General features: G+C 44.3%; 3 protein-coding genes and 1 long non-coding RNA gene across 8 annotated transcripts; 2 read left to right on the forward strand and 2 right to left on the reverse strand.

Moving 5' to 3' along the window:
- On the reverse strand, positions 1-6094 carry LOC139814941 (protein O-mannosyl-transferase Tmtc3). Its single transcript, XM_071781467.1, has 12 exons — positions 5136-6094; positions 3839-3975; positions 3643-3724; positions 3340-3555; positions 3078-3250; positions 2740-2995; positions 2407-2555; positions 2006-2318; positions 1643-1933; positions 1359-1541; positions 988-1272; positions 1-841 (listed from the first exon to the last, which is right to left on the reverse strand). Exons 1-12 carry the CDS (start codon positions 5325-5327, stop codon positions 167-169), a joined length of 2952 nt encoding a protein of 983 aa, XP_071637568.1. The 5' UTR covers positions 5328-6094; the 3' UTR covers positions 1-166.
- A 309-nt stretch (positions 6095-6403) lies between these two features.
- On the forward strand, positions 6404-12369 carry LOC139814940 (3'-5' RNA helicase YTHDC2). 2 transcript variants are annotated; one of them, XM_071781466.1, is made up of 8 exons: positions 6404-6739; positions 7123-7366; positions 7446-7639; positions 7798-9883; positions 9974-10360; positions 10447-10697; positions 10782-11119; positions 11208-12369. In XM_071781466.1, the coding sequence occupies exons 2-8, from the start codon at positions 7167-7169 to the stop codon at positions 11217-11219; spliced, it is 3468 nt and encodes a 1155-aa protein (XP_071637567.1). In that variant the 5' UTR covers positions 6404-6739; positions 7123-7166; the 3' UTR covers positions 11220-12369. The 2 variants fall into 2 exon arrangements, with proteins under 2 accessions (XP_071637567.1, XP_071637566.1); XM_071781465.1 differs by having other exon boundaries at positions 6405-6739; positions 7143-7366.
- Positions 12370-13274: 905 nt separating this feature from the next.
- On the reverse strand, positions 13275-14407 carry LOC139814955 (uncharacterized). The gene is made up of 2 exons (XR_011732622.1): positions 14266-14407; positions 13275-13711 (listed from the first exon to the last, which is right to left on the reverse strand). It is a non-coding gene; the product is annotated as an uncharacterized lncRNA (long non-coding RNA).
- A 265-nt stretch (positions 14408-14672) lies between these two features.
- On the forward strand, positions 14673-27773 carry C12.2 (von Willebrand factor A domain-containing protein c12.2). 4 transcript variants are annotated; one of them, XM_071781458.1, is made up of 19 exons: positions 14673-14807; positions 15050-15130; positions 15237-15646; positions 15747-15911; positions 21259-21417; positions 21486-21716; positions 21805-22017; positions 22183-22343; positions 22422-22704; positions 22777-23475; positions 23561-23941; positions 24021-24172; positions 24389-24818; positions 24892-25646; positions 25871-26181; positions 26321-26572; positions 26652-27046; positions 27135-27373; positions 27471-27773. In XM_071781458.1, the coding sequence occupies exons 1-19, from the start codon at positions 14699-14701 to the stop codon at positions 27586-27588; spliced, it is 5544 nt and encodes a 1847-aa protein (XP_071637559.1). In that variant the 5' UTR covers positions 14673-14698; the 3' UTR covers positions 27589-27773. The 4 variants fall into 4 exon arrangements, with proteins under 4 accessions (XP_071637559.1, XP_071637560.1, XP_071637561.1 ...); XM_071781459.1 differs by having other exon boundaries at positions 14742-14807; positions 15050-15178; positions 15257-15646; XM_071781460.1 differs by having other exon boundaries at positions 14742-14807; positions 15050-15172; positions 15257-15646.
- Positions 27774-27864: the final 91 nt, after the last annotated feature.

The raw sequence follows: 27864 nt of genomic DNA on the forward strand, positions 1-27864 counted from the left end.
TTTCTTTTAAATATATTTTATAAAACGTCCTATTTTTTTTTATACAGCATATAAAACAATACTCTGTATTTATTTTATATTCACACATTAGCTCTATATGACTGTACCACCATAACCTTTCGTTATATGCATAACTTTACAGTATTCGGCGGATTTTACATTAATACTATGACAACGCACTGTCCTTTGTCTGCTGAATTCCTTGCTTGCCGCTAACAGTCGCGGCGGCACTCTGATTGAACTGATCGGAATTCGCGTGTTTCGAGCCGTGTTTCTGCGTGATATCTAGTTTCGTTACGTCAGCGCTTATAATCCTATCGAAAACCCTGTCCGTAGTAGGTTCCACGATATTAGTCAGTTCGGGGACCGTCGTTTGCTTGGGACGCTGTCCGTCCTTCGTTTCCGTACCGACGCCGCTCATTGCACGGGCAGGCTTTGATGGACCTTTCAAATGTATAATGTGATTATTCAGGGAATCGGTATTGCTCTGCTTACTTCCTATGTGATTGTGAACTGTCGCGTGATTCGCGAAAACGGAATCCGTCTTTCCTAGAAATTGTCCGTTCGACGACTCGGTATTGTAAGGCCTGTCCTTCACGTTACTGTTCCAAAAAGAGTCGTCAAAGATGTCGTTGTCGCGCTGATCTGGTGGTAGACGACTGATACGGGTCCTCACGATCGAGAGATGCCTGTGCACGTAGTCCTGATGTGGCGCCAGAGCGGCAGCACGTTCCAAGCATTGCGCTGCTAAGCCTAATTTACCTCGTTCCACCATCACGACGCATAAATTATGTAATCCTTGAATGTTGGTGGGATCCAGATGCAGTATTCTACGATAACACTGAAACGATTACGTTGACATTATATATTTAGAATTATTGACGCAAACGATCTTCTGTTATTGTTTATACGAAGTATATAAACTGCATATATTTCTAAATGCAAATTTTAAAAGAAAATTGTGATAAGTTTCGTGTGACGTCTTACATTTTCCGCAGCGTCTAGATCCTTTATGTTATTGATATAAATGTCTCCCAAAAGGATTAGGCCTTTCACATGATCCGGATGGAATCTGACTAGTTGATTCAGAAACGGTGCCGCTTCAAGCGGACGTTGCTCGTCGGCTAAGAGTAACGCCAGATTGAACAGTGCCGAGCGAAAATCTTCTTTCAGTGCGACGGCATTGCGGAACCAACGCTCCGCGCTGCCGCTGTCATGATCGTCCATGGCCAACATTCCCAGATTGAAATGTACGCGCTCGTTATTAGAATCCTGCAATCAGACAAATGCACACACACATAAGTCTATGTTAACATAATCATAATTTTAAGGACATTTCGAAAAAGAGACGCGATTACCTTTCGTAAAAGTTTCAACAGTCTCTCTCTAGCTACTTTACGCAATTCTGCTCGTCCCAATTCTTGGAGTAGTATGGCGGAATTCAATAATGCCTGTTCATGTTCTGGATCAAACTCTAAAGCTTTATCCAAGTATGCCAAAGCCTGGGATGCTTTCCCTTGTTCCAAAAATACGACACCAAGCTGTGGAAATTTCAATAATTTAACTTTTGTAATCAATTTTTCTTTCTAATATTGAACATTGACCGTGTTCCATCAATATTAGATAATAACTCGATACTTACATTATAATAGATATCAGGATTATTACTGTCGTAAAATAGTGCTCGCTCATAAACTTCTTGAGCCTCTTTTGTACGATTAAGTTTAATTAAGACATCGCCACGATTAATATATGCTTGTGTATAATCCGCGCGCATACTGATCGCTTGTCTGTATAATAAATCAGCCTCCTCTAATCTAGTTGCGTTCTTAGCTATCAAGTTAGCCAAATTAACAAACACATTTAAATGATTTGGTGCTATACGTGCTTGGTAAGATTCTCCTGGTTTCGCTTTTGGTAGTAACGACTTTGCCTAGAAAAAAGAAAGTAGAAGTTATCGAAAGAGTTAGACAAATTAGTATAGATATTCACTGATATTATTTACTTTTAAATATGCGTCTTCAGCTTCCTTGAACATTTTCAGATGATTGTAAGTTCTTCCGACATTAATGTGCGCTCCAATATCATCACCCTGAACTTGTACAGCCATATTGAAAAAATTTAATGCTTCCTTAAAGCGGCCTTGGCTCTCCAATGCATGACCCACGTTATTAAACAGTTTGGCGTTTTTATCGTTCACTTTTAAGCCAGACATGAATATTGAGTATTCATCTAACCAGTCGTAATTTCTGATGAATGTTTTCGTCGTGTGTGCTGCCAGAAGGGTTACGAGTAAAAATAGTACCAGCTTCTTGCACCTGAAAGATGGTATTTATGCAAGAGAAATATTTTCTACAATTTTCACACAATCCGTACAAAGTTACGTCCACGGACGAGTCGACTTACTTCTTGTCTGCCAAAATACTCCATCCATATCCAATAAGCATGCAAAACCCCATGGAAGGAGCGTACAACACTCTTTCAGCAATTACAAATCCAACCGGGAAGAAAAGGTTCGACGCGGGTAAAAAGGGAAGTATCATCATAGCCAAACTCTGCAGGCATTATTTTGGGAACGTATTAGATATTAGTACTGTTAATTATAGGATCTGTATGTACAAAATTCTCTAAGTAGAACACATGCACATTTTATTCACACAGACATATATGATTATTCAATTACTTATATTCTAATCGACTACACTATAATCTAATTGTCCATCGCTCGTCTCTACTGACCATGATAAGAATAACTGACGTTTGTCTGCTACGTGTTACAACAGCTGTCACAAACAATCCTAGTACGGTTCCGTGTGTAGCTAGGGTCGCGAGATTACGGACATCGGTAAAGCTTTCTACTAATGGTATCGTCCCCATTGTCCAATCACAGCACAAATCACTTGGAAGAAATAGCAGTCTTAGATTCACTGCAGCGAGATAATTATACGTAAGCTGTCTTGTTGGTGTTGTTGCAACCGATGCGGGATTGTCGAATCTAGAAGGTGTATACATGAGATTATTAGTTACGCTATGTGGACAAAATTATATGTAAATCGTACATATATATATAACCGTACCTGGTAAATACAGGTAACTTTGAGCCCATTATATGTAACCGTAGGATAAGCAGGCTAAATGTAACAAGTGTGAGGGCGGTCAAACGTTTTGTACCCTCGCCTGACCATGCAGGTGAAATTTTATTACCACCAAAAGCTGACTTCAGTGCTAAGAAAATATCCCTCGCTCTAACCTGAATAAAGTTACAAGCATCAGCATAATCTTGCCGTGGAGAACACGCCGGACACGCTCCATAATGAATGTACATCGAATGAATTTTACCTTCTGTACAACAAAAATTTCATACAGTACACAAACTGCAGTTGCCGTAATCCCCTGCTCCTTGCACAACATCGCAGTAAATACAAAAAACATAGACAACATCAAGGATTTCCACCCTGTAGATCTTTTGCTCTTGCAACATTTAGTATATGTGATTAAAGCTGCCAGGTAAAATAAGGAGGACAAAGTTTCTGCCCTACCAACTACGCCTGTGACCTGGGGGATATAAATTACAATTGTATTTACCAATGACAATTATTTGCGGTAAATAATTCAAATGTTTTTCTTTCTCTTGTTACATACTGCTTCTGTGTGTATAGGATGCACAGCAAAAAATAAAGATGACACGAAACTTGCTGCATCTGGCAGAAACATCAAACAGGTCCTGTAAGCAATTTTTTTTACGCTATTTCTTTTTCTTGCCCTTTAACGCGAGCCTTATAGAAGTAAGCTTTCAATAATATTGCAAAGTGAAATACAAAAATTGATGTAAACCAACCTGAAATATAATAGGCATACTCCAACATGTAGAATAACATTTAGCAGGTGGTATCCCATAGGATCTAGTTGGTGAATCAGGTAATTCCACCGGAATGTGAGAACGCAAAGAGGTCTATAAGACTTGTGCGATTGTTCCTATTTAAAAGAAAAGGAGAAGCAATTGATCTATTTGGAGTTAATTATTGGCGATTAATTATTGGCAAAAGATAAATATAAAAAGACCCATAAAAAGGAACATTCAAATTATTCAATGTAATTTTAAGATAGCATTGCCACTGATCGTAATAGCAATTTTTTTGCATCTTTTGTAATTATAAAAGCGATATTCAGAGAAAAAGTCTATTCTGTTCTACTAATTAGTATAATTTTGAACACTGGCGGATCCTGGGAGGGGGAGGGATAAAACCTTCCTTCCAAATAAAAGAAATCAGTTTTATTAGATCTGTTTTAAAAGAATCTAAGAAAAAAAATGCATTAAACGTTAAAGCAAGATAAAAAATTTCACCTCATTGATCCTGAAGTAAAAGCTAAGCGTGATACTAAGAAAAATGTCTAATCACATAATTTTGCCGAAACCCCTCCTATTATCGTCGTCAGGATCCGCTAGTGATTTTGAATATATTATTATCGATATTGTAGCTAAAGAAAAATATGTATTTGATGTCATTAAGGCATTATTGTATAAGAATGATGGATAATCATCTATTCGTCTCTCGAGGAATTTACGTGGAATCTGAATCTTCCTTGAAACTATACGACGATTTCAAGAGCCACCGATCCGATGCTCTTGAAATCGATAGAATTGTCGGCGATGTCAATTGTCGAGGAGTGGAGATAAGTAAAAATCTAATATTTGCGAATCGTCAAGAGCAAACACGGGAAGGATCATCGTTCTCTCGCGCGTGTCGGGGCGCGGGGAGGAAAAAAAATCTTCCGAAATTTCCGAGACCGAGCATCGATTTCGATCCCCGCTCCGCGGTCGGACGGTCCCGCGGGCGCGCGAGGGGGAAACGGAAGACGAGGGAAACGGAAGAAGACAGGACGGGGGATCGGATCGGGATGAAATGGACAGGACGCTCGCGGATCAATACGTAGGGGGCCATCTATAGAGGAGGGGGAAGAGGGAGGCGGGGGGATCTCGGCCGCGCGTCCTCCAGCAACGGGGGTCGGACGATGCCTCCTCTTTTTTTTTCTCTCTCTCTCTCTCTCCACCCTCTCTCTCTCTCCACCCTCTCTCTCTCTCTCTCTCTCTCTCTCTCGCTCGCTCTTTCTCTTTCATTCTCGCTCTCTCGCACCTTGTGCATCGGGGTGCCCCAGAAGTCGTTGTAGAAAACATTCTTGAGGGGCGTGTGGGGCCTGAGATCGCGGTTGTCCTTGATCGCCGAGATGTCGTCGAAGACGAAGCCGCAGCCGAGGCTGTTGAGGTACACGGCGAGCGCGGTTACCGCCACGATCGCCGCGAGTGCTCCCCGCGCAGGCACTCCCATCACAAATAAAACATCGATCGGCCGGTGTCCGCCTTTCCTTTCGTTTCTTTCTCGCGCGATCCGGACCGTGCCGCGGACCCCGCCGGGAGTCGGTCAACGGAAGGAAGAACCTTCTCCCTTTCGCTCTCTCTCCTCTTTCCGCTGTCTACCGTCTTCTCCCTCCTTATATCTCTCGCTCTCTCTCTCTCTCCTTTTCTCTCTCTCTCTCTCTCTCTCTCTTCCTCTCTCGCCGATGCTCTCAACCGTAGGAACTCCACGAGGGACGCACGAATGTCATTTCCACGCACGTCGTCCGCGTAGCCGCGTCCGCTTTTAGACACATCACAACTGATTCCGACGCTCCGCGACCAGGCACCAGCGCGAGTGCCGGCGAGTCCAAGAACCGCGTCGCGGCCTCGCCGACATAGCCGTCACCGGTGCGGGGCAACGACCCGGGGCGGCTGGGGACGGGCACGGGAGGGACGTCGAGAGAGAGAGCCTCTCTCTCCCGTGGGGGTTCCTCTCGTCGCGGCCGCAGCACTCCGCGTCTCTCGATCTCCCGGTCCTCTTCCGGTCCGCTCCAACCCGGCGCGGATGTGACAGGCGAAGCGCGAGGGTGACAGGCGAAGGGCGACGCGATCACCGCGGGGGAGAGCAATACGTATGCACGGATTGCACGCCACGTATCGCGCACCGCGATCGAGCTGTCAAACGGCGTACTCGCGCTGCGCACCGTCGGCGTCGCGACGGCAGCGACGCCGGCGTTGGCGTCGGCCGCTGCTGCGCGCGGCCACCGAGAAACTCTGGCCGCTGGCGGTCGACACGAAAGAGAGAAATTAAAAATCGGTGGAGGCGACAAGAGCAAGTGTCTCGTCCTCGACTGCGATTCCTCGTGTTTCTCTCTCTCTCGCGTTGACAGTTGACGCACGTGGAGCCAGGAGCGTCGCTGCGCGTTCTGGTTCTGGGTAATAACTTTGGTCTTTAAATTCAACGTGGACTCCGGGCAACGTCGAGCTCTTACCCGCGGAGCGTCCGGGACGAGCGGGTGCCGTCGCGACGTGCAAGGTGGTGCTGAACTCCATCTTAATTCTTAAATATCGCTTCGTCGTTTGTCCGCCGTTGTCCGCCGTTGCCCGTCGCCGACTCGCTGACCGGCGCCATCGGTGGTCACTCGTCACTCGTCACTTCTCGAGTTCTCGTGCTCGGTGGCGCGACGCGTCCTCGACAATCTCGACGTTCGCGTTACCTCCGAACGTATTCTCCCTCCCTGATACCCGCGCGTTAAATGCGCTCCTGCGCGAGGCGAACGTAGAGTAGCGAGTAGCGAGTGGTAGCGAGCGAGCCGCGATTCCGCACAGCGCCTCGCCGAGACGAGGGTGCCGTCGCAGCCGGAGCAAGGATTCATGACCTTCGACGTCCGTTGCTCCAAATTGGTAAGCACGCAAACGGCCGCGCGCCGCGCGCGAGTTCGTTCCTGCTCTTCTTTGTTTATTTTTTTTTGGTGCGGCAGAGAGGGGGGAGAGATGCGGCTGGCGATGCGCCCGGTGATCGTCCGATTTTCTCGGAGCGCGGGGGTTGTTCCCCCTCGACAGACTCGTATTTTCTGTTTATTGTAACGGCCGAGAATGTACCCCGGTATTATATTCTTTTCTTTTTTTTTTATTGGCATATTGATTCTGCAGTCGGCCCGCGCATCTTCACCTAAATGCTGTTTAACCTTGTAGACGTTTTAAGATTCTTACGAGCATATGCGTAAACAATGAAGATATCACATATGTGTGAATTGACAACCGTTGATCCGTCGAATTGTTGTAAGCGTTGACTTGTTGGTGACAGACGATCTGATTGTGAGCGTCCGCTATGCCGCGAAGAAAACAGCAACAACAGAGGCACCGTCCCATAGGGGAGGATACCCGTATCGCAGTGAACCTGACCGTAAGGAAATTGCTGGACACTCCGGATCAGAAGGAGCTAGAGTTCCCGTCGTCGTACACGGCGGAGGAGCGAGCGTACATCCACGAGCTGGCTAGAGAGCTTGGCCTGAAGTCGAAGAGCCGAGGGTACGATTCAGCAACACCTTACGTTTCTTCAATCTATTCCTCTCCACGGTAGACTCATCCTAATCTTCTATTTTTACAGGAAAGGTACAAATCGGTTTCTGACGGTGTATAAGAGGGAAGGTTCGACGATTGTCCAAGCTGACACTGTGATAAAGCTGCAGAAATCTTCGAAGCAGAGTATATGCAATTTGATGCAAACTTTCCCATTGAATCACAAGGAATGTCAAGACCTGCTTCCTCCGATCGAGAGAGAGCGTCCTCTTAATAATGATGGTACGCAAATTGAAATCATGGGTGTATCAATCATATTTTTATATCAGATTATTCGTATCTAATTTATAAAATGCATCGCACAATTATTAATCACTATTATTAAGCAGTGAATATCTAACCAAACTGGCTTTTGAGAAGGGACACTTTTAATGTTGCAGTAAATACGAACACTAAGGCGATGGGCAGGCTGAACAACAGCATACCGCAAGTACCTCAGTTAAAAACCAATTTCGATGTGCTGCACTTTCGCAAGTCTCTGCCAATTTTTAACGCGAGGGAGGAAATTCTCAGTGCGCTGAGCAATCATCAAGTGGTCATAATCGCGGGTGAGACGGGATGCGGCAAAACCACGCAGGTGCCGCAGTACATTTTGGAACAGTGTCAGCAGAAGCATCAAGCTTGTAGAATTATTTGCACGCAACCTAGACGTTTATCAGCGGTATCTGTGGCCGAGAGGGTAGCGTTCGAGAGGGACGAGAAAATTGGCCAAACTTTCGGGTATCAAATAAGACTGGAAAGCAGAGTAGCTCCTAAAACTCTCCTAACGTACTGTACCAATGGAGTATTGCTTAGGACTTTAATGGGCGGCGACTCCGCCTTGACTACGCTCACGCATATCATCGTCGATGAAGTTCACGAACGGGACAGATTCTGTGACTTCCTTCTAATAGCTTTAAAGGATGCGTTGGTTAAATATCGTTCCTTGAAACTGATACTTATGAGCGCCACGATGGACACTACTATTTTTGCCAAGTATTTCAATAAGTGCGTTGTCATCAACGTTCCCGGTCGATCGTACGACGTGGATGTATTCTTCTTAGAGGATGTTTTGAAAATGACCGGTTACATGACGAAGGAAATGCTCGTAAAAAAGAAGGAATTTTTAAAATGGAAAGACAAGCAGAAGACCCTGGAGTCTTGGAAGCAATACAAGCCCCAGCATTCGAATAGAAGTACCAAGAGCGAGAAGAGTTTACTGCCCGCTCCCATTTTAGCTCAGCAAAGCGATCCTATACCGGAGAAGGTTAAGCTAGAACCCTGGCTAATAGAAGAAATGGACAAAAGTATTTTCGACGCATGGGTAAATGGTAGAGAGGATAATTTTGCGCAACTTTTACATTTTATACTGTCTGAAAACGTTTCTGTAGATTACCAGCATTCGGAGACTTTTATCACACCGTTGATGGCCGCCGCGGCTAGAGGTTGTGTAAACACGACCGAGCAACTTCTAAATCTAGGCGCGAATCTGAACTTGAGATCCGCTAACGATTGGGCAGCGTTAGACTGGGCAAAGAGCAGGAATCATACCGAATGTGCCGAACTAATCGAAGCTTATATGAAAACTTACGATTGCGGGGTACCGAGTAACGCACTGGCGCACATCGGGGAGACCTCGCTCTCCGAAGAGGATAAACTACTGCTCGATATATACCATCATACGTTTAACGACGACAATATCGACTACGATCTATTGTTAGAGTTGGTCTTTTACATTCATATAAAAATGCCTCCCGGCTCTATTTTAATATTTCTACCAGGGTACGACGACATAGTTACGATGAAAGAGAAGATAAATGGGGAGGATAAGAAGATGAATCAGGGTTTACGCTACAATTTGTACGTTCTTCACTCCAACATGCAGACTTGCGATCAGAAGAAGGTGTTCAAACCTAGTCCTCAGGGCACGCGAAAGATTATCCTTTCCACGAATATAGCAGAGACAAGTATTACGATTGACGATGTCGTGTACGTTATTGATTCGGGAAAAGTTAAAGAGAAGTCTTTCGATGCTATATCAAGTGTGTGCACATTGACTTCCAACTGGATATCTCAAGCTTGTGCGAAGCAACGGAAAGGTAGAGCGGGTAGATGTAGGAGAGGAATCTGTTACCGTCTGTTCTCTTCGATCCGATACGATAACATGCAGCCTTACCAGACACCCGAAATTCTGCGATTACCGCTACAAGAACTCTGCTTATATACGAAACATTTAACTTCGGGAAACACACCTATAGCTGAGTTTCTGGACAAAGCTCTGGAGCCACCGTCTAACGTAGTGACCAGGAACGCAGTACAATTATTAAAGACAATCGATGCATTAGACCCGTGGGAGGATTTAACCGAATTAGGAAGTCATTTGCTGGATTTGCCAATTGAACCAAGACTCGGGAAGATGTTGTTATACGCCGTCGTCCTAAAATGTCTGGATCCCATTTTAACCATCGTCTGTAGTTTAGCATACAAGTGGGTATATATTGCATAAATGCATAGTAGAGTTATAATAAATTATTATTTACAACTGTTCTTAATTGTGCACGAAACATATTATTACAGGGATCCCTTTATATTACCGTCACAACCGTCGCAAAAGAGAGCCTTGACGGCGGCGCGAAAAAAATTTGCCACCGGAACGTTTTCGGATCATATGGCCGTCCTGAGGGCGTTCCAAGGCTGGCAGAACGCTAGAGCAACTGGCAAGGAACGTGCCTTTTGCGAGAAAAATTTCATCTCCGCTCCCGTGATGGAGATGGTAGTTGGAATGCGTACGCAGCTTCTCGGCCAATTGCGCGCGTCCGGCTTCGTCAGAGCCAGAAGTCCCGGAGATATTCGAGACTTAAATTCGAATTCAGAAAATTGGGCGGTCGTGAAAGCAGCCCTGACCGCGGGCTTGTATCCCAACTTGATTCGAGTTGATCGAGAGCATATGCAGCTACGAACACAGTACGTACAATTATTAGATATTATCAGATAGAAGTTCAGATGATTTGTAGTTACTGTATAACATTGCTACTAATACTCTGTTACAGAAAAGAGGTCAAGGTATTCTTCCATCCCTCGTCGACTTTAAGAGATTATCCGAAGTCTTCGAGGATGACATCTGCACAAACGCATGCAACCAATGTACAATCCTTACCGTGCGATTGGTTACTTTATGAGGAGATGAGCCGTACAGGACGTTTCTGTCATGTGAAAGTAGTTACACTCGTTAATCCATTAACTATAGCGTTATTTAGCGGACCAGCTAGATTACCGATGGATGTAATCTACGAAGCTGAAGGTAAGGTATTTCACATATGCACACGGCATATTTTCTTTTCACAACGTAATCGTGTATACAAAAATATTGCTATTGTGTTTGCAGCTGTACCGGAAAGCGAATCGGATTCAGAGGTTGACGAATCTCACGAAGGAACCATTTTTAAACTTGACGATTGGGTGGTGTTTAAGCTTGATCCCGAAACGGCTCAACTGTTCTTACATTTGCGGCAGAAGTGGAATGCTTTGTTCCTCAGGCGCATGAAGGCGCCGAACAAGGCAATGACGGCCTTAGACGAGAAAGTCATTAACGCTTTGGTGACTGTAATCACGAATGAGGAGCAGGTGTGTGGTCTCCAGCAGCCCGCTGGTATTGGCCAACGTCCACGTCCATTAATCGTCGATTATTATCCCGCAAATGTTAGAAGAGACGATTACCCGGAAGTAAGTCCATAGTACCTGTTTAATGCTATTTATATGCATAATGTAATTTGCCTGAACGAGTATATTAACATGATCTATGAATTTTTAGAGATATTTCTAAAGCAAGAAGAGGAAATGTGTAGTCTATTGTTGTGTACAATCTGCGGTCTGCGTTATTTGATCGTTAATTTCAATGACCGATCACTGTATCCATAATGCTGTGTAGCTAGAAGACTTTTATTGATAATGAATATTTATAAAAGATATATAGTGTGGTATTTAATGGATATTGATTGAATGTATGTTTCATATAAATATTATACATTCTAATTTGCAGTATTGACAAAGACTGTTATAATAAGTTTTTGAATCATACTATTATAACACTTGTGATCCTCTTTGCAGAGTCTTCGTTAAAGTAGCAATGTTTGTTTACGTTTCACTATGATATCTTAACTTTTACTTTTAAGATATAATATTCTTTTTATCCCCCAGTATTAAAGTACTGAAGAGTACCGATAAAAGATACGATATCAGTCGTCATCAAGGTCGATATATATATCTTTCCGTGATAGGTCTGTACCATCAGTAAATTTATCGGATGTAAACCCCTCTACTCCGGAAGTATGTAAATAGGCCTTAAACCCCTGTGTATCTTATAAAAATATGTGATATATTGCATAGGCACTAAACTCTAACTACCTTTTGTACTAAGTTTAATGTATGTGGTATTAAATACTCTCTCAATAGCTAGTATGAATTAAGTAGCCAGCTATGTAGAGAGAGAGAGAGAGAGAGAGAGCGCGAAATAATTCGTCATTACTATGCGCTACTTAGCATAGCATTTTCTTGCAGTATTCTACTACAGAAGTTTTGATTATTGTTTAAAGGCTAATTATTAGCAATATCTCTTTTTTGTACATGTATGCATGGCATGTGCAAGCAAATTTGTGTACACTTATTATTGGCGACTACTGAATGCTTGCTTTATATATTCGATCAACTTCGATTAAAATATGACCTTTTAATATATACATAAATATCGATATATATCGATAAAAGCGCGCATAATTTACAAAATATCTAATTTTTTATTTGATTTTAATTTCGTGATTTTAATACCGTTAGAGAGTTTCTAGTGATTACATGACTAAGTAAATACAAATAATAAAGTTGTAGACGGAGCATCACAAGGCGAGCTTTAAGTGAATTGTAATACTGGTCAATGTGATAACGAAACTTATATATATACATATATACATATATATATATATATATATATATATATATAATAAAAGCTAGCGGAAAAAATAAAGGGATATATCGATGTACTTCTCATTTCATCTGCGGATTTTCATTACGATTGATTCGACGGTCGGACTTTGATTCCTGCTCTATGCCACAAAACGTACAGGGTGATTATCAATTATATGTTAAAATTTCAGAGAATGTATCTGAAATAAAAAAGAATATTACATGTACGTAAGTAATTTAATTTAGAAAACTTAAATAATTTGTTATCTCGTAATCTCTCTTATTTTGCCTTCTAGATAGATTCACTTCCTGGAGTATCGACATGCAATTAAGAATCATCCTGTATATGTGCGACACGTAGAATCATTGCGTCATAAAATAAAACGAATTCCGTCTATTATGCCACTACTTATAATGTACATTTCCATCGCGATTATTCGGAAAAAAAGCTGCGTATCAAGTTGTTTTAAAGTTTAAATCCCGTAAATAAAATGGAGCATTCGCCGATACATTTACTGGCTTTTTTCCGATACTTGAATCACGGTTGCGTTGAAATCATCATTTGCTTTAGTCATTTTAATTGCAATAATAGAAGGTGTAAAAAAACGTGCGCTGCATATATAAAGAGAAAAAAACCGTGTTGAAGGCAGCGTCGCGCACACGCGCGTGGTGACGCATGTGGTGCACCAGATCGCACTGTCATTCATGCCTGGTACGGCTGGTACTACTAATACGTAATAATAAACAAAAAATATAAGGATGGAATATTTTTAATAAATATTCTTTTCTACTTTATTATTTTGATAGATTTTAAATATTATGAGAACTTTGATACTTTTCGTAACTCACAATTAAAGAATTTTTTAGCTTAAAACTGTATCTTACAATTGTTCATGGTTTAGAAATTAGGCAAATCTTCATACAGTCAAAGATATTTATTTCGGGGAAGCATACATTCTTTTCTCTAACGGTATTTAATGTTTATGTGTATTTCTGGATCTTCCAATCCATGATGGCCCCAAAAATCGAAGATTCTAAGGCCGGTCAAAGATATTTATTTCGGGGAAGCATACATTCTTTTCTCTAACGGTATGTAATGTTTATGTGTATTTTATGTGTATTTCTGGATCTTCCAATCCATGATGGCCCCAAAAATCGAAGATTCCAAGGCCGGTATTCATAGTCGGATCTTATTATTGATAAATGTGACGCAGTTGTCGTATCTGCACTATATATTGGAGCTGATACAAACATTTTTCTTCCTGTTTTAAAGATGACTTCGTTGAGTAGTGAATGGTCCACAAATGTAGGCTTCTTGGATATTTCTGCAAAGTTTTGTGTTTCTGGATCAAATAGGTGCTACAAACACAAGAAAGTAATTACTGATCAGTTGCTAAAGAACCAAAAGCACAACAGAGAAAAAAATTCAACTTTGGTATCTGTGCTTTCTTCAGTCATTTTTGGTTTTTTGCTCATGAATTCATAAAAGTCTGTTGCGTTCAAAGAACTTAAACCAGAGCTTGCCTCGCCTTGCTCGGGTCTAATCCATTATTTTTTATAGAATAGATTAGTCTGTATCTATCCGTCTGTATCTATATATTATAAAAGTTTTACATCGACTTTAAATTCTTTTTAGTGCGTATACTAGAGATTTAACGGCACTAAGCGAAACGAAATTGGTAATACACAAATAAATATCAGAAAATGAAACCGCTCGTCGAAAATGAAACACGGCTCGGCTGCTCGTAATGATCACTCACTAACTTCAAAATTAAAGATGTAACCATATTTTAAGTTTAAAAACAGAAAATAATACAGATACGGGTGCAGACAGTTTATTTTAGACCAATGACTGCATAATGGATTGATTTAATGGATTGACTACATAATCAGAGAAAATATATCTAATTTACCTTAATTCAAATGGACACCACGCGGATATCGTCGGACACAATGAGCACTGATTGTGAGCAGAGAGAGAGCGATTGGAATGAAATCAGCTGACTGGCGACTGGCGCGTGTGCTGATTCATGGCTCATGCAATCTCGAGCAACCACGTGATCGCTCGGTGTCGGCGATCAGCTTGGTTATGTCTTCTAAACATCTCGATGAGCGTGACGTCCGTCCAAGTGGCCAAGTGTACAAGACTCCTCATTTCCGTTCGAAGTGCGTCGGAAAAGAAAAAATAACGTGCTCGAGATTCGACCGACGGACTGTCATTATTTCGGAGCACTTTGCGGCGACTCGTCGGACGCCCGTCATCTGTTCCATTTAAATTTTAAATCGCGTTCGCAGGACGCCGCTGCGTATCATGTATTTCAAGGAGATCTGAGAGACCGCCTCGAGATGTTATCCGTCCTGCGGAATTCTCGCTGTCCATCGACAGCGGGTCGAATCTTGGAGCGATCCGGCAGGCTCTGGTCTAACCTGCCGTCGCTCGTACGCTGTAAATCAGGTGAGCTCGCGGCGACTAACTTTGGCTGCGTTCGGGGAGCGCGCTATTATAGCGCTATTGCATCATTCTATCTTTATCGCTCATCAGGTGTAAAACAATAAGGATAGAATAAGCAAATAGTATAGCGCTAATAGCGCGCTCCCCGAATCCAGCCTTAACCTGATGATTCGTTGCTGTCTTGTTTTCTTTTTTTTTTTTACAGTGCGTGGGCGTAACCATTTAATCTTTGTTCTTTTTTTCAGAGAACGTAGTCGTCACTATCGCTGACGTATCGAAGGAAGTGAGGCCAGCGAGCACGCCGGAATACGTTCCAAGAAAATACTGTTAGTGTCGCAGGCTTTGCCGCTTAGAGGCTCCACACCAAGGTTGCAGTCAGTAGATCGTTAAGAGCTACATTTAACGCGCTGCTGTTTTATTCTTTTTTAACAGTGTTAAACACCCACTCTCAGGAGGCGCTGAGGCATTTAAAATGGATGCTGCAGAAGGACGTTTTGCGACAAGATATGTTTCTGATGGGCGGACCGGGTATGCGAAGGCGCGATCTCGCGCTCGCCTTCCTGGAGCTGACCGGACGGGAATTGGAGTTCATCGCGCTTACCCGCGACACGACGGAAGCGGACTTGAAGCAGAGGCGAGAGATCAAAAGCGGCACCGCGTACTATCACGATCAGAGCGCGGTGAGGGCCGCGACCAACGGGCGAGTTCTCTTGATCGAAGGTGTGGAAAAGGCGGAGCGGAATGTGTTGCCCGTGCTAAATAATTTATTGGAGAATCGCGAGATGCATTTGGAGGACGGTAGATTTCTCATTCCGGCGTCCCGCTACGACAAATTGCTCAAGGTACTAATCTACCTGCGATTTACTTATAGGGTTTCGTTGATGTCTTTCTGCGAAACTATGTCTAAGCTGCTACTTTTAATTATATGTAATTTATTTTCAGACGCACACTCAGACGGAGTTGGACAAGTGGCGTCTCGTGCGGGTCAGCGAAGATTTTATAGTAATAGCATTAGGCTTACCGTCACCGCGATATCCTGGCCACCCGCTAGATCCCCCTCTCAGATCCAGGTTCCAGGCGCGTCACATTCCGCCGCCGAAGTTCGAGGTAAGTATACCCGAGTGCGCGTGACTTTAAAAAGATTAACGTGATCGGCCAGAGAGGAATAAAACCGAGTAGATTCCGCGTGTCGTTCCGCAAGAAGCGTCACAATGTTGAACGTTACGCGGAACGTACCGGTGTCACCTTTCCAGGACATATCGCGCGCGGAGTCGAAGTAAACGTTTAGAAAAGTCATTAAACAAGTTTCTGATTGCATAGCGATGCGGCTTCATCAAAACTTGGTCGCGGTAATTCGCGATTGTACGTATTCGTACGATTGCCTGGGGCCCATTATTAAAATTGCCTCCCCCGACAATTAAGGGACACGGAGTCTGATTTATGTCTCAATTATGCTCTCAGTCTCGCTCGGCTATCAGATGTATAACTGTTACGATAAAAGTACGAGGAAGCAACAATTTGGATAATTCAGCGGGGGAGGGAAGGAAAGAGGGGATTCTAAGGGAATGTCGTATGTAAAACTATCCGCTCGCGCGTCTCGAAGGAGACGGTTGCGCACGTGGATATTACTCAGGCGAAACTTTCGCCTGATTTATGGGGCCGGGAGTGGCGTACCATTAGGCATGGGGTGCGGAGGTCGTCACGGAACCCCTCCGCGGGGGGCACTCCGTCCCATCCCTTCCTTCCGGTGTTCCTCTCGTTCGCATATAAACGCGGGCTCGTGGCTGCGCCATGGCCACAGGCATCGCGCGGCTTGGATCGCGTGTCCCCGGCAGTCGAAACTCTACCTGTCCTCCCCGTGTACGCCCGCGAGTCGATACGTTGGGATTCGAACGAGCTTATACGTATTAAAGGAGGCAAGCCGGGAAGCCGTCGGTTCTCCAAGTCCCGGCGCATAGTTCGACAGCGCGGGTAACGTCTGTCGCGTCGTCACGAATGTAATTAGATTGCAATTGCTCTCGCTCGTTTGAAATTTTTTGCCGTTGATGGCCGTATAGGTGATCGCTTCCACCTGGTGCCGATCAGAATTGAAGAAGAAGAAGAAGAAATTTTTTTGCGAGATGGTGCCGTGACAATATCATCCGCGTACCCTCGTTTATTTATTACTAAAGGATATTGAAGGGATGTCAACTACGTTGATTTATAGTTTTTTTTTTACCACCGTCAATTTATATTCCGAAAAACGCGGTAGATAAATCATATACTAAATACATATTAAATTTTAATATAATCTTACAGTTATCTATTGCGCAGTGTTGAGATATAACGTTATTGAATCCTGAAATAAAATTGACTGGGCATAGAAAACGCCAAGCTTTTTTTATCGGACCTTGAAACGTTATTTATTTACCGCTCGAGGTAATTATTAATACCCTTCCGCACATCGTATCGCGTTATGCCGGCTATATGGGCATCATCGGAGAGGCCTTTGTTCGTCCGAACCGTCTGGGTGGACGGTATGCGTCACGCTGTTCTATCACCTGACGATCCCGTCGTCGTTAATCCGCGGCTACGTCGGCATCCGCGAACGTCCATGGAGAAGAGTTTCCCCGCGAAACGTCAACAGGCCGAGACCAGACTGGATCGCTTGAACAGCTGCTTTATGAATCTGCACGTGGTGGTGGAGAAGAATTTTCCGGACAGCAAGATCCCGCCGAGGATCGTGCGCAGACAATCGGCTCCACCCTGCGCGAGGATGTGCAGCGAGAAAGCCGGAGGTCTCCTGGAGATATATGTGAACGACAAGTCGGACGAGGACCGCGTGAGTTATCAAACGTTAGAAAATGAAGAAACGACGTTTTCGACGAGCGAGAACCTCGATTGCAACAGCGTCGGACAATCGTTGCGCTTGCAGCGAGACGCGTTCTCCACTATGACGGAATACAAGCAAGCCGATAGACCGTCGGACGCGCATTGGAATCCGTTGTCCGAGAGGGTGTTACAGTGGCTGGACCTCTCCGGGAGAGCGCAGGACTACGAGCTTGAGACCGGGTCGGAAGAGAATTCAAGAGTCCGAGAGGATGATCGGCGATGGGGTGCTGCCGCCAGGAGGAGGAGACATCTCTCCCAGACGCGCGAGGGTTCGATGTTCACGGAGAGAGAGCGCGTAGTCGTGCAGAACTACAAACTGCAGAAGAACTTGAAATTGGAGTGCGAGACGAAGTTTGCTCGGAAGCGGTTATCCAGGATGAAAGATAAGACGGAAGAGGACGGAGTTCGGAGGGAGGAGAGCATCGGTTCGAAGACGCGAGCTACGAGCGCGGAGGAGTCCGATTTGAGGAACGATGATGAATCGGGAAACGATCGGTTGGCCGTGTGGTCCCCGCCTGGCCGTCTGCAGCTGCACATCGTCATGCCGAGCTTCAATTCCATTGAGAAACGGACGTCCTCGCTGGAATCCCTGGCCTGCGATTGAATGATAGACTGGTCAAACGCGCGTTCCTATTTTCGTGTGTGTCATCGTTCCAACTGCGCCTGACATTCTTTTTACCGTCACCTGCCTCGATGTCGCGTTGTGAGTTTTTATTTGTCAGCGCGGATGGGAAAGGAAACGAAGCGAATATTTGTAATCAACGATATTTAATAAACAGTTTGCTCATTTTTTAAAAGTGACAATGTGCAATTATTGTTGCTAAAGACCTGGTGCATTTTATGACGTTTGTCGAGACGCGAATATATGACGTGGTGCTGCAAAAATGTAAGGTATTTATTAAATTATAACTACATTATAACTACAAAATTATAAATTTCTATAAATAAGTTTTGATTAAATAATTATTATACGTCAACAATTTTTAAATGCACAAAAGTGTGTCCGAATATTCAAACTTTCGAATGCAAGCTTATTATGAAAAAAAAAAACTTTTGGATAATTCTGTTACTAAATTTTTTTATTATTTAATGTTTAACGAGCTGACAAAAAAGTTATACTGTACAATTCCCTTTCAGTTTAACTTTGCGATACATCTTGACATTCTGCGATAGATAGCATTTTCGTTGAGAGTTAATCCGCAGCCGTGTCGCGAGCCCGTTATTGTCTGTCGAGAGAATTGGAGTCGACGGAGACATCGCCTTGTTTTACGTCGGTCGGAAACTGAATAGAACTCAGTTAATAATAAACTCATAGAAAAGATCATTTAAAACTTCAAAATAATTACACGGCATGGAGTATTTAAACCATTTCTCGTGAAACGAATATTATCCGTCACGAAGCGTAGAGTACATATTGCTTGCCCGGTAGAAATTGCTGTCACGCGCAGAAACGAACCCAGAGACACATATGTCAGAGAGTTCACAGATAATTTATAGACGGTTTTAATTTAAATAAAGTTACTATAACTCTAAAATGCTAACTTATAAATTATTACAGTATTAAAGTATTATAAATTATATTACGATTCTTTCACTAATTAAATATTTTTTTTGGAAAATTTCAAAAATTTTTTTTATAAATTAAAACAATTTTTAGAAGTAGAGTATTTGCGTCATAGATGTATAAAATTATAATTATATTCTAGTCATTTGTTTCTAATCCCAAGAAGAGTGCGACCTTATCTTTTTGTTCTCAATTTTTGCTTGAAACAGAAATACGAAAAATTATATTATTTTATTACTTTATTAAATTTTATTATTTATGATTTTATTATACGTTACGTAATATTATTCGGATTAGATCGGAGTTAGCCTTGCGTTTTACATGGATTATATGTAACATTGCTCGTGACTTCGTTGACTTGTATGCCACCTCCGCGAAATTGCAATCGCTACAATGGAAAACGAAAATAATAGAGCGGCGTGTTTAGGAATCGCACAAGACAGCTCTATAATATGCCCGGCGTCTATTTTCAGAGTAATAAAACTTGGTGGAGAAAGGGGTGCGCGGACATCTATTTTCTACATACACGGCATCATCGTTTAATAATCAATCATCGCGAAAGTCGGCGTATTAAAATAGAAGTTTGACTTTACTGCTGATGGATGTCCTTTGGAAAAAATGTTGCCATACTTTAAGTCTACCCGAGTCTACCGTGACCCATCCGTAGTTATTTATCACGAGTGGTAGATGCGTGAACACTTGAATAACACATAGCAATAGTTACGGTAACTTTAGAACCAGCCGCATTTCCTAAATATACACCGAAGTTATATTATTACATTTCTGCAAAGTAAAGTCTAAAGCTGCAAAAATATCGCTGTTGAAATAATGACAGTCTTTTATCCGATAATAAATACGATATTCTTCATCTCCGACGCGAGTGCATTGAACTTGGAAATTGCTGTGGAAATGGGGAATCGCGTGTTTGCGAAATAAGCCAGTTAACGTCCTGATAGCCCGGTGACACATCTATGAAACAAGACTGCGAACTTTTCCGAGCTCGGGCTTCACGGTTAACAACAAGCTCGCATTTTAATTCGCGACTGATACCGCGAATCGGTCGTCGATCATTTATTATTCATCCGCCTCGAAATCGACGTGATGTTTGACAAGGGCAGATAACCGGAAGTACCTGAATACGTTGAGCGGAGCTGCGTAATAACCGTACGTGGTGTCGAGGGAGTTACCGAACGTTTCGACCGAAAATTGATTCTCTTCTATTTTTGCGGCGGGTGCCGGGGACGAGTCACGAAAACCACATTTCCGCCAACGCCGCAATTACGGCCGATCGAGGGCTCGAGATTATAACTCGGGCCGATTGAAAGTTTTCGATGGAAATTCCGAGGGTGGGCGGATATCTCTCGGCACGGCTTCCGTGCCGAGTGGTAGTTATTCACTCGGTGCTCGGGCGCGCAATGTTGGAAAGCTCTCGGTGTTAATCACTCTCTCTCTCTCGGAAGGAGGACCGTTTCGTACCGAATCGCGGTATATAACATTCCTCACGTGCACGCTTCCGTCGGTTCTTCTCTGCCTTTCTCTCCCTGTCCCTCTCCCTCGGATGCCAGCTATGCCGACGAAGGCGGAGAAGTAATGAGAAGATAGTTCCGCACCGAATTCTAGTAGTTCAACGCACTGCAGATAGACCGTTAAGTAACGTTAAATAAATTACGCCCAGCAACAGCCCTGTAAACTTTCCGAGTTGCGAACTTTCGTCAGCCGGGTGACTACTGCAATGCTCGAGCGCGAGAAATGTTATCAGGCTGTTATCAGTTGCCCGCGAGCGTAACGATATTAAGCATTAAGTTCTTCACTTGCTTGCTTAATGACTGAAAACTCGATTGCATCTTCTGGCTGGTTGTTAAATACAGTGATATAGTTAAATATAATTATATTTGACAGTATCGATACCTTCGTTCTGTAAGAAAATAGAAGGCTACAGAGTGTGCTAGATAATTTATTTAAATTTTAGTGTATTTTTGGGGATATCGAGGTACTATATATCAAGATTTGATTTTTAAGGAACAATTCGAGGTCTTGAGAAACTTAACGCCGAACGTCGACGGTGGGAAATTGTCGCAATTGTTATCGTGCGCTCACGCATTAGTTACTCAAGAAGCTGTCACCATAGGCCTGCCAGATTTTCCTTTGGACAATTTGCCGTCGGCTGCTTTAATTATGGTAAATTTCTAGGATACCGCAGGCACCTTGTCGTTATTTTTATACTAATTTCGCGTGTTTGTGCTTAGGACAAAAATCCCGACTTGTCGGTGTACGACATTTTCCATAGATTCTACCCGTACAAACTATTTTTGGGTAAAGAGGGTCAGAATGCCGTCAAGGATATCCTTGGAACATTTAGCGTATTGAACGATTCCAAAACGGAGCGTAGCGTTACTAGTAAAGTAGACGTTACCAAGAAAGCTGACGATTCTTTGGAGATCAGCATAAAACGCGATAATACGAAAACAAGTTTTCACGTAAGCTGTATAAATAATTATTCGCATTGGTTCTACGTTATTAATCACCGCTGCTTATTGTAAGTATCCGTATCTATTTTGCGAATAGGTTCCCCGCGGCACGAGCCAATTATCTAATGGCGCGAACAACGATTATTATATAGAGACTAATTATCAGAATAATTTGTTGGCGAGCATGCTGGAATCTCATTTGGCGTCCGACTTTTGCTTGATCGGACCGAAGGGCTGCGGCAAGTCCACCACCGTCCGACGGCTCGCCGATTTATTAGGGTATCAAGTGGAGCCAATAGTACTTTATCAGGCAAGTCTACCTTTTGCGAGAGTACCCGCTAATATCCGATTTGCGCTCTCGTTCGCAAGAGGAGCAAGAAACGATCCAACTCAGCTCCAACTTAGAAAGACCAGTCGCGCCTGCGATCGCGGCGTAGTTTGTTCGAGAAATGAAACGGTTGAAATATTTCCTTAGGATATGACTTCCAGGGACCTGATACAACAACGGACCACGTCGCTTAACGGCGACACGGTATGGAGAGATTCGCCGCTGGTCGACGCGGCCCTCCACGGCAAACTGGCCGTGCTGGACGGCATCAACAGGATTCATTCTAGCACCTTAGCTGTACTGCACAGGTAAAATCGCGTTCGCGGTTCGTGGTATTTAACAAGCGAATTTACAAGCGATGATAACGCGACCGCGTTTGCCTATAGATTAGTTCACGATCGGGAGCTCCAGTTGCACGATGGTAAGCGGCTCATACGAGCGGATCGTTACGACGAGATAAAGAAAGAGTATAACAGATCCGACGACGAGATGCGCGACCGCGGTGTCCTGCGAATCCATCCCGCCTTCAGGCTGATAGCCTTGGCCGAGCCGCCGGTCATCAATAGCTCGTCCGGTCAGTGGTTGAATTCCGAGCTGCTCAGTTTATTCCTCTTCCACGAGATGAGGCCGCTCGGCAAACGCGAGGAGATTCACATCATTCGGTCAAAGGTGATCGCAGGAAAGCTTGTATAGATGCATCCTCGATCGCAGATAGATTCTTATCGAGTACTTTCTTTGCAGTTTGGGGAACCTAGCCAAGCATTGCTAAGTATCGTAGAATTAGCGCATGTCTTACGTTCGTCCAACGATCCGACCTTACTGTCTCTCGCCGGATCGCTCAGCACTCGACAGCTTTTGAGAATCGCAGAGCGAATGCATCGATTTCGATGCGACGACGCTTACAACGCGGTGCAACGCGCGTGTCTGGCGCGCTTCTTGCCGGCGATCGCGAAGGAGGCTCTCGAGGACTCCTGCCGTCGCCTCGGCATCGTCCCGCCCAAGTCCACGGTGGATTCGGCGATCGAGTGCTCGGTTACGGAAGACTCTGTTAGGATCGGTGACACGGTCGCAGATCGGTATCGTACCACGGCGCTCAGTAAAGTACCCGACATCGTGTTCTACGACGTGCCGGAGCACGTCGCGCTCTTGGAGCGACTGTTGCAGGACTTCGGTCTGGGACAGAATTTCCTGCTGGTCGGCAATCAGGGCGTCGGCAAGAACAAGATCGTGGACCGGCTGCTGCAGCTGCTGAACCGGCCGCGCGAGTACATTCAGCTGCACCGCGATACGACCGTGCAAACTTTGACTCTGCAGCCGATGGTCAGGGACGGCAAAGTCGTTTACGAGGACTCGCCGCTCGTACAGGCCGTTAAACTGGGCCACGTCCTCGTCGTCGACGAGGCGGACAAAGCGCCCACGCATGTGACGTGTATATTGAAAGTACGTACTCGACGTTATAGCGGAGCCATTATGGCGCGAACACTTTGTCGGTCGTGAATCGCGAGACGATTCCTGTCATTTTCAGACCCTCGTGGAATCGGGCGAAATGATTCTGTCGGACGGTCGACGAATTGTTCCCCGTGGCAGCGGGAACGCCCGCAGCGCGAACAGCATACCGATGCACCCGGACTTTAGGATGATCGTGTTGGCTAACAGGCCGGGTTTCCCGTTTTTGGGCAATGACTTCTTCGGCGCTCTGGGAGACCTGTTCAGCACGCATTCCGTCGACAATCCGAGTATTCGAAGCGAGATTCAGCTCCTGAAGCAGTACGGTCCGCACATAGACGAGCGGACGATACATAAATTAGTGAGAGCTTTCGGCGAGCTGAGAAGTATGGCCGACCAAGGCCTAGTCTCGTATCCTTATTCGACCCGAGAGGTGGTTAACTTAGTTAAACATCTAGAGGTAAGATGATACGAGGATCTTTCAGGATGATCGATCAGTGACGATGTAATTGATGACGCACTTTTTAATAATGTTGTAGAAATTTCCGAACGAACCGTTGGGTACCGTAGTGCGTAACGTCTTCGATTTTGATCGATATAGCCAGGAAATATTCGACACTTTGGTAACCGTGCTCCATAAGCACGGAATTCCCGTTGGAACGAGTCCAACCAATGTTGCCTTAGCTAAGGAGTAAGATAATCTTTACGTACTCTCTTTAAGTATTTTGTAAAATATATAAACACACAAGAGTATTAGAAAAATATAATTAATTCGGACAATTTTGTACTTTATCAATTTTATGATGAACCTATTGTTATACGTAATAAATGAAAATACGAGAAAAATAAAGATACGAAATGTCGATTTTCACACGCGTACAATGTCCTTTCCCCTTTTCCATTGCAGAATACCTTTGCCTGAGATGAAGATCTGTGGTAGTTGGAACGTTTTGAGCACGTTTCAAAATATGCCCGTTCAGGAAAGGTACGTTAAGTTGAAATCGCCGACATTTCCAACGCAAAACGATCGAACGCTGGATCGAGTTGAAGCCAGATCGGCCTGGTTCACGGAACTCCAGAGTTACTGGACACTACCCATTAGCGAAAACAGCACGGTGACCGCTTTAGCGGTCGCGAATGGAAGTAAAGGGGATGGCACGGACGACAGAATACACGTTCTCACCTCGAATCCCCTGAGTATATTTAGCATGACGCCGGAGTCCGACCAGATTCGCGAAACGTCGCTGCAAGGTGTGATCAGCCCCGTTAGGGGCAATATGCCGTTTTACAGCATCGCGGTCGACAATCTCGGGGACGTTTTAGTTCACGAAGAAACTGTAAGTAGTCTGTTAGTAACGCAAACCCTCCCTTTCCCTCGTAATAGCGTTCATCGGATCTGATCGTTTTTAGAGCAATTCAATACTCGTGGTAAACGTAAACGAGGGTTCGATTCGAGAACTGCAGTTTTCGTCCTTTCTGGATACCGCCAGCGACAGGATATCGAACGCCTTCAGGAGCAAAAATTTTCAGTGGAAGATGAAGGCGGATCTACTCCCGTCGCATAATCTGATCGTTTTGTACACGCAGGACCACGACAAGCTCGAAGTTATCGATTTGCAGAGCATGTGCGCTTACTCGATGAGCTTGCCGTGCAACATCGAATCGGTCTTACTCGCGTCCGACAGGAAATGGTTGATTCAGGACGCGTCGAAGGATAAGTACATTCTTACGAAATCCTCGGATTCCGATCCGTGCCCGTACGTGCTGCGCGAGTTGGCCGAGTCTAACAGCGTCGATCTGAAGACCGGCAGTGTCTTGAATTGCGGCAGGAGCAGCCTGCACAAAACGGAGCTGAGCAAAGCTCTTCAGCAGAAAATAGACTGCCCGAACAGACTCCTGGTGACCGATAATACGTACGCCGGCATAGCGACGGGCTTCCCCGATTTGGACAGCTCTAACGAGCTGCACTTTTGGCCGAGGAGAGGAAGAACGCGCAGCTTCATAACGCCTATTGTTACGCAGAACGGCCAGGTGATCCGAACGATCTCGCCCAATCAGGTACCCGACGAGGTTTATCCGAAGGACACGAAGCACACGGGAATTTCCGGCTACTTAGAGATAGTCGACACGGTGAACCACAAGCTGCGATACATACCTATTCCGGAGTAAGTAAATTTGCAACAAGCATTAAATTTTTAAGGAAAAATTAAATAAATTAAAATAAAAAATGTAATATGATGCTATGAAATATGAGAGTTGTAGAACTTTATTCACGTTTTTATTGTCTTTGAAAGATAATATTGATATGTCATATATGTTTTTATTATTATTGCGCATATTTCTTTCCGATGGAACAACGGAGAAAAATCATTAAATCTCTTTTACGCAGACCGGTTAACGTCTCGCCCTTGACACAGTGGCTGTATGCGAAGGACCTTCCGCTTTATGCGTCACTTACGTCGAACGAAGGTCTCGTCACAATAGACGCCGGTGGCTGCGTCCGTTTATGGGAGACATCAATCACGAATATAGAAAAGTCGTTAGGTGCGTGGCGTAAAATGATAGGCGCCGACGAGGAGAAGATGCAGATCACGAAAGAGAGGTATTCGGGGCAGAATGTCAGCGGGCCGAAACACGGAAGGATCGATAAGAATAACGAACCGCACGTGGGCGGTAACACTTGGGCCGGGGGAACCGGAGGTACGGGTATATTTAAACGAGATAACGAACAGGATAAAATCTAAAGGGAAATTACACGTTGTCGCACTAAAATACTATCTCCTGTGTCTCTGATCATCAACAACTGTTGCAATAGGATACGCGTGAAATTATATTTTAGGCAGAGATACAGCGGGTTTGGGCGGAAAGGGGGGTCCGTATCGGTTGGACGCTGGACACACTGTACATCAACTCAGCGACGAGGAGAAGAACGCGGTGCCGGAGCATATAAAGAAAGCCGCACGCGAGATGGGCCTCCGCGCATTCAAGCAGCGACTCAAGGACATAAAAATGAGCGAGTACGACCACAAGCTGTACGCTCAGTTCAGCGACGCGGTTCACAATCAGGTGCAGGCCTTGAGGGTCATATTAGGTGAGCGTCCCCGCGAATCCGGCTTTTATGGAAGTCGGCGTTCCTTATCGCGTATCGCACGCTCGCATGCCATTTATAGGTACGCTGCAGGCGAAGAGCAACGAGCGGCAATGGTGCAGGCATCAGACGTCGGGCGAGCTGGACGATACGAAGCTAATCGAGGGATTAACCGGCGAGAAGACGATTTATCGGCGCCGGGCGGAGAAGGAGCCGGAGATCGGCGCGCCGCAATTGAAACCGAAACGATTGAAACTCGTCGCGGACGTGTCCGGCAGCATGTACAGGTTCAACGGCTACGACGGCCGGCTGGATCGCGAGTTGGAGGCCTGTGTCATGGTAATGGAGGCTTTCAGCGGTTACGAGGGTAAATTTCAATACGACATCGTCGGCCATTCCGGCGACGATTACCGTATTGTCTTTGTCGATCGCACGCAACCGCCGACGGACAATAAACGAAGGCTGGAGGTGATTAAGGCGAGTAGATTCATTTTTGTCGTTTTTCTTTTCTCGTGAAAGGATAAGCCACGCGATTTAATTAACGAGCGGTTATTTATCTTCGCAGACGATGCACGCTCACTCGCAATTTTGCACGTCCGGCGATAATACATTGGAGGCGACGCAGCATGCAATTGCGAGCTTGGCGAAAGAGGATTCCGACGAATCAATCGTAGTTGTACTCTCGGATGCGAATCTAGAGCGTTACGGGATCTCTCCTGCACGATTCGCAAAATTATTGACGTCTAACGCGGACGTGAATTCCTACGCTATTTTTATTGGATCGTTGGGTGATCAAGCGACCAGGTATAGTTTTAACGATAATAAAAATTTATCGTTTTGTTACTCGTCTTTTCTTAATCCTATCGATCGGTGCTAATTAAAACACTTGTATTATTTTTAGATTGATGAAGAAGATGCCTTCTGGTCGCGCGTTTGTGTGCATGGATCTTAAGAATATACCACGAATTCTGCAGCAGATTTTTGCTGCTTCGGTTTTAAGTACAACACGATCGACTTAATGTGATTGATATGATTAGTTGAATTTTACATAGGAAAATACAGCGTCCTTTTGTTTATAGTTATTAGAGGATTATTTAATACACATTCTCTGGGGATACATGCTTTTATATAACACAATCACATTTATAAAATTATTGTAAATTTCTGTAAATAAAAATTTGTAAATGTCTTTTAAAAATTCTCTAATATACGAGCACAGAGCTTCAGGGTGAAATCGGATGTCATTAATAAGGAACACGCACATAGTATTCGCACTTTTCTCATCATGTCGCATA

The sequence above is a fragment of the Temnothorax longispinosus genome, chromosome 6, assembly GCF_030848805.1.
Source record: "Temnothorax longispinosus isolate EJ_2023e chromosome 6, Tlon_JGU_v1, whole genome shotgun sequence".
Taxonomy (NCBI): domain Eukaryota; kingdom Metazoa; phylum Arthropoda; class Insecta; order Hymenoptera; family Formicidae; genus Temnothorax; species Temnothorax longispinosus.